The 10,309-nt window shown below is 45.4% G+C and overlaps 1 protein-coding gene across 5 annotated transcripts; it reads right to left on the bottom strand.

The window, feature by feature from the left end:
• Window positions 1-89: 89 nt before the first annotated feature.
• On the bottom strand, window positions 90-7,823 carry LOC310691712 (dual specificity protein phosphatase 14-like). 5 transcript variants are annotated; one of them, XM_083471577.1, is made up of 2 exons: window positions 7,572-7,823; window positions 90-3,562 (listed from the first exon to the last, which is right to left on the bottom strand). In XM_083471577.1, the coding sequence occupies exon 2, from the start codon at window positions 3,555-3,557 to the stop codon at window positions 2,916-2,918; it is 642 nt and encodes a 213-aa protein (XP_083327703.1). In that variant the 5' UTR covers window positions 3,558-3,562; window positions 7,572-7,823; the 3' UTR covers window positions 90-2,915. The 5 variants fall into 5 exon arrangements, with proteins under 5 accessions (XP_083327703.1, XP_083327702.1, XP_083327701.1 ...); XM_083471576.1 differs by having other exon boundaries at window positions 4,045-7,588; XM_083471575.1 differs by lacking the exon at window positions 7,572-7,823 and adding an exon at window positions 6,189-7,522.
• Window positions 7,824-10,309: the final 2,486 nt, after the last annotated feature.

The raw sequence follows: 10,309 nt of genomic DNA on the forward strand, positions 1-10,309 counted from the left end.
TCTCCCTCACATGAATGCAAAACCAAAACAAAACACCATTTTATGAAACTCTAAAACCAATAGGCAATAACACTGCAGGGAGCGGCTCATTTACATTTTTATATTTATTAAGATATTTTGTCATTGAACGGAAGCAATAAGAAACCCTAACTTTAATTAATATAGATATTTTTTCTTTTAATCCTCTAGTATTTACAAAGTATACAGAACTGCAGAGGTTTTATGTACATATTCACCACTTGAAAGGAAGACCAGCTTATGTTCCATCCTCTGTGACAATTTCCTCCTCAGACAGCAGTAGTTCTGTTTCTGAGCCCAATTCAGAGATACTTTCGGAGGACAATAGATGCTAGATGTCTCTACATTGACCAGTCCTGTGTTCAGTCTTAGAAGATAGGACTCTTTCTTTTGTGTTAATTCACCTATTAAGATGCCAGGCCTTTGGGGAGATTTAAATGCTCTTCTCTAACTTGGGGGTTCAGTGTCTAATTTTGAAGCAGGAATATGTAGTTGCATGGGTAAAAACTTATCTTTCCAGATGTCACTTTCAGCTCAAAATTCTTCCTCTTTCATGCAAGACTATCCTTAAATAGCCCAAACCTTTGGGCTTTGACACCTATACTTGAAAACATACAGAGTGAAGGGCGTTTGAGTTTTGCTCAAAAGCAACGTAGTTTTCCCTCAGTCTTTTCAATAGATGAATGTTCAGCTGCTAAGAGGTTTGACATAAGGAACCACCGTACTAGCGTTAGTCTACAAGAGAAAACCTAATATGTCATGTATATGTTTAGAATTCCTTAACCAAAAGAATTACACTTCTACATTTTCATTAACACTGTCTATAATAGATGACAATGTGGACACAAATGAATACATTGTCCACTTCAATTTATTCATGGTGAGTATCGTATGTGTGGGGCAGTTGTCCACCTTCAAATATGAGAGAGGGTCCTGAGTTGCCAGTTGCTTATCTATGCTTCAAGACATTTCGAATGTAGTAGAAATTTTGCAGTGAGAACAGAGGAATTCAAACCCCCCCACACACACTTTATAAATTAGCCTTGAAATATTCAGCCAGTAAGCGATCCTTTTCTCAGATACCACACAGGCCTACTTTAGCTATGAGCTTCTAGAACTTTCTAGCCAGGCTTGACTGACAGGCAAGGTTCTGGGGGGAAATCGCTCTGAAAAGTCAGTGCAAGCTAAAACTTCCAAAAGTGAGGGTGAAATAAGTTCCTTGTTCTGGAGAGAAAAGCACTGCTGTGGAAGTCCTAGTTAACCACACCTTTTACAATACTATAATAAAAACCAGTACTAATAGAAACGAAACAACAACCAAGGGGTTGCTGAGTGTTAAGCCCATCCATCCAACAGGGCAATAACTTTGCTAAGGAAACTTCTTTAAAGGGGTCTCTCTATCTGGAACATCCTTATTTAGTGAAGATTTAAAATGACAAAATTTGTGCTTTCTAATAATTTCTTTAAAGCACTTGGAAACCTGTACCTCCAAAGCTAATTTATATGGCAGAACACCCTATGTAACTTCTAAAACCTATTCCATTTGGAATATTTTACTCCCCGCTACCTCACAACTCCTTATTGTAGTCTGGGTAACTCTAGGCCTTGAACATCCCAAGCTGTTCCCTTGACTTTCAAATATTCAAATTAATTTGAAATAAAACGGCTGACTCTGGATTCACCTCCACCTTTCACTCTCTGGTATAGTCAGAAAATCTTCAAATAGACCCCAGTTCCCCTTCACTAGCATACTTAACTGTGGATCCATCTCCTCAGATGTTAAATTTACCCCCATAACTATTGTTATCCTATCATTTTGTCCTCTCTGTGGCATTAAAAGCTTTTAAAAACACATGCACACATTCTACTCTGAGGGATTTTTTGTCCAGAAAACGTTGCTCTCAACTTGTGATTAGAAAATGGTTTGCCCTTCCCCACACAATGCCAGAGCCCCACCACGTTGTTCGTTATTCCTGAGGAAGCGAGGTAACAGGCTTCTAATGCTGAACGGAAATTCCCCAGTGTCAGAAATAGATATAGTTTTTTTACTTTGTCCCCTCCCCACTGGACAATTTACCTTTCTTTGTGCTTTTTGCCCTCCACAGCTAGCCCTGTACTGAGGTAATATGAGCATTAATCCTCTGTTCCCCACATGAGTGGATTTTCCTGGGTTGGAACAGTTTTATACTGAAACAGCAGTATTCATTATACCCATGGGCTGCTGGGTTGGAGCCTGCACAGTGAAAACTATTGTACTGAAGACTCCCTCTGCTTTCCGGAACTGAAATGTACCAGCTGCCCTTGGTAGTTCGATCATCATCAGCTTCTTCACTTCTGCCTCCTTATTGGCAAAGCAGTCCTTAAACAATGTGTGCCTTGGGAGCAATGTTAACATTAATGCCTGTCATTACTGCTAAGATTTCACTCTCTGGGGGGGAAGTTTATTGTGTTTGTTAAAACCAAAGGAAACCCAGACCCTACTGCCAGGAAGTAATTCTGAAGCTGTCTTCAATAAGTTATTTTTCTCCCTTTCCTCCTCACAAAGGGAGGGTCAATTTATTCAGATCTTGAAGCTCTGCTTTAGATAAATATATTTACTGCCTATATTCTGCTATTAACCATCTTCTCTTAATACAAGCAAAACTACATAAGTTCTTAGTAACATTTGACGTGGCGGAACCAGTCAATCACACTGAAATGGCCAAGCAACTCAAGGTCTTTTTCATGATCTAATCATATTGCAAGGTCTCACAAAAAAAGACTATCGTAACAGCATTTTCTTACCAAAGTCCACCATGCCGGAAGTTCTTAGGAGTGGTCCGAACATGGTGGAACGTTTTGATCCTAAATTCAAGCAGCCCGCGTCACCCAACCACATTCCCAAAGTTGCCCAGCGTCTATCTTAAGTTCCACAGGGGGACCAGCCCCCGGGTCTCTTTCTCATAGATATCTGGGACCAAGCCAATGGGTGAGGGCACCATCTTGACGGTGTTCTTGCCAAACAGCTTGCGTTCGTACTCAATGAGTTGTCTCCAGAAGCCGACATTGGGCCTTACGACGGGTCGCCTGCTCTTCACCCACTCGTGGGCATCCAAGAGACTCAACCGGTGGTATTTCATCAAGTAGGCGATGCAGAGTGAGGCAGATCTACTGACCCCTGCCACGCAATGGACAAGGGTTCTCCCATTCTTCTTCCCTGTCTGGTGTATCCTGTCGGCCACAGAGTCAAAGTACAAGGACAGCGGAGCGTGAGGGAGGTCGGGGACAGGCACCTTGACGTAGTCAATATCTGGCCAGTTGGCGTTGGGGATTTCCATGGTGGCGTTCACGACACAAGTCACTGCCCTGGAGTAGACCATGTGCCTGTTGGACGCAGCATTGCCGGAGGAGAGGTAGAGGCAAGGGGAGATCTGAGCGATGCCTCCTAAGACGGACAGAGTGTTCCCAGCGGCAGGGGCAGGCTTGGCCACAGAAGGAGGCGGAGAACGGCGGAAGAAGCCGTGGTTCCGGAAATTCATGGCGGATGGTTCAGCGTACATAACAGCTAGGGGGGAAGAAAGAGGTGATAAAGTTCAAAGGACTGGTCACATAAACAAACTAAAGAGTTAAAAAATGCATGATTCCATTCTTTCACTTGAGCAGCTGCTACTGAGAGTTTGGCACGCTCTCAGAGAGCAAAAGTCCCTATGCCCTGATTCTGCCTCCTCCTTTTCTGCTACCCCCCCTATTCTAACAAATACAGGAACAAGCATGGGATTTGGGGAGGCGTGGGGTGAGACAGAGGTGGGAAATGAACTTGCAATTTTTTAAAGCAGATGGAAGAGATGGATAGGTTATTTGTGGCGCTGTGAAACAGGAGAGAAAGGTGGGTGAATGAGCAGACAGAGCAAAGTGAGGTGATAAGGGGAGCAAAGGGAGTGAATGGGATGCAAAGATGGGGATGTGGAGGGAGCGAGATCAAAGAGTTCTGCTTCCTTTGATCTCTGCTTCCTTGCAAAGCCAAACGTCTCCCAATAGCCTGCCTACCTTGGTCATTTCGTAGCAGCTGCTGTTCTCATCTCAGGGTTAGGTTGTGGGGAGGGAGAAAGGGAAGGAGCTAGAAACTGTGATGCTGCAGGAATGATGCGACGATGGTGGGAAAATGGAGGAATAGGGAGTAGGAGTGGACAGCTTCTTAAAGGGCCAGCGGGCTCTTTACCAGCCCCTCCCCATTCAACTCACCCTGCCTAACCCATGCCCATTCCTAATTGGCTATCTGCACCCCACCCTCTTTGCCATCACAGGCATGGGCTCAAAGCGTGACTCATACTCAATGATTATTGGTGCAAAGGGAGGGTGACAGTTTTGCATCAGAGGTTCCCTCCTCCTGTATAGGAGGTGGGGCATATTTGTAATAATCCCCCATAGTTTTTGCTTCTCCCCTCAATGTTCATCTTCTCATTCAACAATCTGGCCCCATCTCACCTCCACAGTAACTACAGCTAAGATCCAACTAAAAGACCACTCCCTCAGTAAATAAAAAAATTTAAAAAATAGCAGGGCATTGTGGTCCTAACTAGATATTTCTGGTTTGTCCTGAAATTTGAGATGTCAGGGCAACACATATTTGACATCACGGGGTCTACTAGGCTGTGAGTATACAAAATGCTTCATTGATGCATTCTGCAAGGATTGTAGTGGGTCCATTTGGAACGCTATATCCTGGAGAATAATGCTGGGTCTTGCTGGGGAATTCAAACATATACTCATTTTCCTATTAATCGGGCTCAACACATAGTCAGTTCAGATATGCCACCAAGCACAATTAATACATGTCACTCCAATTTACTTTAACTCACACAGAGAGGTTCTTGTTCTATTTCACTTCCATTCAACCATTCTTGTGGGTGCTTTCAGATGCCACTACCCTTGAAACCTAGATGAGGATATGGGTCCAGGGAGGGCATATACTCAAGATCTTTTAACACAGATCAGTTGGAACTTGTGCTTTAAACTGATCTTCAATTATCAAAATTAAGAGAAATCCTGGATTTTGAAAGGCTTGCCCCATGCTTCCATCTTCTTAGGTAGCAGGTCGTGTGTTTGTGTGTTAATGCTGAGGGGAAATGGTAAGGACGTCTTTTGAATTAACAAGCAGAATGTGTTCTATGCCTGCTTCCTCTTCACTCAACTTGTGAGTTCCCCCTGCAACCAGCTTTGCTCCCAGTTTAGATGTAACACGAGTCCAGTCTGAACAGCTCTTGAGGGAGCCTCACTTTGGATGACAGTCTCAATCTATTTTATCTCTTCATCCTATGAGGTCCACTCACCAAAAAATCTCTCATTCTCCACCTCCTTTGTTTTTAGACATGACTGTGATATTGAATCACATTCCTTTCAAACCTCAAAATGCATAAACCTCTAGCCCCCTCTCCCTATTGCCTGCCACCAATAAACCCACACCCCTGGGCCCTTAACCTCTGGCTCTGCACCCCATAAAATGCACAATTTCCATGTCTGTATCTAATCCCTTAGCCTAGTGTTTTAACTCTTTTAGCTAACACAGGCAGACATGGATGGCTTTACCACTAGCAAACATCCACCCCTCCACCCTGGTATTGTTTAATACCTAAACTGATTAAGAGTTCTGGAAAATTTGAATGCTAGCACCTATTTTGTGATCATTGTCCTTTGCTGGCCCAATAAAGGTACCTAATATTGATTTTGGAATTAAGCGTTGTAGCATCTAACACTGATTATGTCAATACCACTCCCTGCAAATGTTCGTCCTCAGTCCAGCCCATCCTTCAGAATCATACTGGAGAGCACAGCACAGCCACCCTGTGCTTGTGTGTGTGGAGTCATGCCTCTTGATAAGGGTGTGGTAGTTATTGTGGCTCAACTCGCTTTAAATCTTACATTTATCTTGCTCCCATGTCACCACCAAATCTGATCCCATGTGCTCCTCCTCTCAGTACCCCCAAATTATTTGCCTCAAACTCCCCAACCACTCCCGCTATTCAAATAAACACACATCTAAGAACATCCCCAGCTGCCATTCAACCTTCCCTCCCCCTCAACTTCAGAAATCATGACCCTTCTGCAGAAATAGCAACACCACAATCAGTTGTCCCCTCTACTCCAAACAACCCCAAACTTTGAAAAAGGAAATGTATGTTTTTTTTAATTACCAGGCAGTGCTGTCTTTCAATGGAAGCTCTGAGAACAGCTCTCAAAAACTCTCCCCACGAAAGAAACCCTCTCTGGCCCACCTAAATGGTTTCGAGGAAGGAGGCTAACAGGCGAGAAGACGTCTGAATGTCTGTGTTTCCGATCGATCTCGTAATCCCCTTCTTCTCTGCTTCCAAACAGATCTCCCTTTACAGGTGTATCTATAATCTATTTTAATAAATACTATATATCTCTATATAGATTTTTTTTCTCTGGCCTTGCTTCTTCTCTCCCAGCGCCTCTTTCCTTCTGGGTGGGGATCAGGAGTTTCCTTCCCTGGCTCCCCCCCAGCATTGCCTATATACCACCCTTGCCAGCCCCCTCCCCTCCTGGACCACTCAAGCGTTGGAGGTAACAAAAGGTTGCCATGGCGACGGGGTGCGGGGGAGGATGCTGTCGTCAGAGCCAGTGACACAAGCCGGGGCTCGCGAAGGGGGAGGAGGAGGAGGGACTGAAAACCCACGGATTTTCCCTTCCCGCCTCCGCTTCCGGGGTAGATTCTGCTCCCTCCGCTGCAAGCCGTGGAGGTTAAACCACCTCCTCCAGCTGCCTTGGAGACTTCAGTGTTACAAAATTAGCCTCAAGATTAGGCAAGGTTACTGAAAAGGGGGAGCCTTATCAGGAAGTCCCAAAAGGCTCCATTCCAGGAAATAAGAGGAGGGCAACATTATCTCCCCCACTATTTTCTGTGCGTGGAAAAATATTCAAGCAGCAGGATGGGACACTGTCCTCTCTCTAATCACGGGCTGCGGCATTCACACGTACACAGAGAAGTACCAACTGGGAACTCGTCTCCGGGTCACCGTTTTTGGGGAGGCTCACGCCACTGCGGAGAGCCTCCCTCCATCCTCCAGTTCTGTGCGTCACAATCAGCCCATCATCCTCGCCCCACTCTCACGCTTCCACGTTCCTGTGAGCGAGGAAGGTGCGGGGAACACGCGTGAGTCACAGCGAAGGTGCCAACCGAGGTTCCCGTCCCTGGAGGAGAAGCAATTGCAAAGCTGTTGGGAGAGAGGGAGGGCGCGGGCTCCAGAGGTGGGATAAGAAAGGCCCAGGTGTGGCGGGGGGGGGGGTTGTTGGGAAGGCTACAAGTTAGGATCGAGCGGCATCCTGTGCTAGGACACGAAAATAAATTAACTCAGTGGATGTGGGACACTGAGGACGGGTATGGAAAGATATATGGCAGAGCTGCCGCCCTAAAATTAATATCCTCCTGCCCCAGGGATTTATTTTCCTTGAAGGAAAAAGGAGGCCTTTTAAAGCTCCGTGTTCAGGGGCAGTGTATCTGCAAATTGCAGCCCTTGGAAGCGTGCAACAGCAATCGAGGGCGTTTGCCTTCGTACCTTGGCCGTGGGCTTCCGGGAGACATCTGGCCCGTCGCTGTAGGAGACGGGACGCAAAACCAGAAGGACTTTGCTCTGACCCAGCAGGGCAGTTTTTAAGGTTCAGCTGCGTTTCTCTTTTTAAGCCACGCCTCCTCCAGGCACACTTTGTCACGGGAAGAAGCCAATCTGTCCCTGCTTAACAATATGCAAGAGGCTTGGTTCCATTGCCCCAGAAGCTGGTGCGTTGCAGGCAAGTTCGCGTTCGATGCTAAGGATTTCTTGCCTTTATTTAATACATTTATAAACCGCCTTTCCAGGGGAAACGCTTCAGGAAACAATGTGCAAATACAAAATTGCCCCATCGTCAAGCAGTGCAAAACATATTTAAAACATTTGAGAGCCACAATGATCTTAAAAGATCTATAGGGATCCGCCTGCAGTTCTGTTACGTGCTCGAAAGTCACGGATAGTAATCCTGAAGTTTGCACCGCCCGCTTTAGTCAACACAAGGGAATACAGTACTGTATACCCAAACGGAGGGAAAAATCATGTCCTTGTATCTAGCTTATTACGGTAAGCGTGACTCAGCGTATCGCTTTCTTCTTCTCACCTCCTATGCGGAAAGCGTCACAGCGTTACCGTATTTAGCGGGTTAAAGCTTGCCTCGCCTCAAAATAATAGTGCGCATTACCGTAACTACTGAGTTGTGTGCCACTTTGTAAATAACGCATAGGATACTGCCATAGTAAAAGATTCGAAACATTGCAAGATGCAGTGGAATAAACAGATTCCCTGGAGATATGAAAACCGTACCACAATTGCGGGCATACATAGCTCCATGTGAAAAAGCATATACAGTAAGTGTTTAAGAGAGGAATAAAATATGTATATAGGGCATGGACATTCTAAGGCTGGATTTTTTAATGGTTGTATTCTGCGATATGTCATTGACACATTATTAGTGCATTAGTTAAAGTAACTGCCTGATAGTCATTGGTTGTGGATTTTATACTGGACTGTCCATACATCGCCGACTTTATTAGCTGTTCTGTGGTGCTTCCTCAGTGTTACTGCATCGTTGCCATCTGGAGGGGCACTTTTGCTCTGTATCACAACAAAAGTAAGATTTTTTAAAAAGTGGAAGATTTGCGTTCTGAAAAGCTGCAGGATTTCAAGAGGAAATCACAGCCCATGCACTGATTGGGAAGGGAGCAGTATATCCGCACCAAAACTTTTGCAGGGACAAACAATATTGGAAGCGGGATTGGGAATAGTCACCCAATACCTCACGAGAGCAGAAATAATCAGGGACTCACAATAAAAGACTCCAGAAGGACCCTTAGTGAGGCAAACACCAGAGTAAAAAGGTGAAAGGGGGAGCAACTATGAACCAACAGCTTTGGGGGCACCGTGCAGGCAGGCTGCCTGTCACACACAACTCTGTTCTCCAGCCAAGGACCATGGAGGAGGAAAGGAAGGCCAGAGACGCCATCATCTGCCCATCTCTCGCTGCCTAATGACAGGGCTGCTCCCATGTGTAGATGGGGACATTGCAGCAAGAGTGGCTTTTCTCATCCCTGCATGACCAATTGCACGTGCCGGGTAAAATTCCCTCTTTTACGCAGCTGCATGTGCTCTACAAACATGAGTTTATAGATATATAAGCCAGTGTGGTGTAGTGCAGTGGTTAGACTCAGGGTTGGGCCAGGGTTCAAATCTCCACTTAGCCATGAAGCTCGCTAGGTGACCTTGGGCCAGTCACCGCCTCTCAACCTAGCCTACCACACAGGGTTGGTGTGGGGATTAAATGAGGAGCAGGGGAGGACAATGTTCAGCTCCGTGGATAAAAAGCTGGGGTAGAAGGGCATTCAATAAGAAAAATACATGCCCTGTCCCCTCTTCCCCACATTTCATCGCCCAATAATCCCAGGGAATGTCGTTTGATTAGGGGTCTGCCGGTGATGCCTAAATTACCTCAGAGGACTGCAGTTCTCAGGGTCTCCTGTGGAGAAGAAATGGCTTTCAACTAATTAATGCATGAAATGCAAAGGGAAATGTTTATTCTGCAATTGGTCACCCTGCACCAGAGCAAAACCACAGAAAACTGTTAATTCAGTGTTTTTCAGTGCTTCAGTGGTTTTCAGTGCTTCAGACTAGAAAATGCCAGTAAATAATAAGAAAATGGAAATGGACTTGACCACGTACAGAAGGCAGGTACCTTCAACACTAAATTACCACAGCCCAATCTCGTATGTCTGGGATTATGAGCACAGTTGGAGGCCAAGCACTTGTTTGTTTAGAAATCCAGCGCTATCGTAACTGCCAGGTGTCCTGGAGTGAAAAGGCTTAGTTGTCATAGCAGCAAAAGCTGGCCTCCCAGTCTTGTTAACCTGCTTGCTGTTTGCCCATAGCGAAGGACTGTGGTCGTGTTTTGTCCAGCAGGACATCCATGTTTTTTAACGGCCCCCAGCACACCAAGTAACACTTTTACTGGCATGTAAGGAAGGGGTGGGAGAGCCTGTCAGCAGTCCAATACCCAAGAAGGTAAAGGGCAAAACACTGGCATACATTCACCCCTCCTCAAAGCCTTTGTTGACGTAGCTCTCATATTTCAAATTCTTCCACTTGCATTGTACAGCATGTACCTTGGAAATGATGGGATCTACTTTGCTGAGTTAAATGTGCCAGGAATCAACAGGCTTGTATTTGTATAAGTCTGGATAAAGACCTCTGGATGTAAAATATGACCACATTTA

The sequence above is a fragment of the Podarcis liolepis genome, assembly GCF_965112155.1.
Source record: "Podarcis liolepis genome assembly, chromosome: 13".
Lineage (NCBI taxonomy): Eukaryota > Metazoa > Chordata > Lepidosauria > Squamata > Lacertidae > Podarcis > Podarcis liolepis.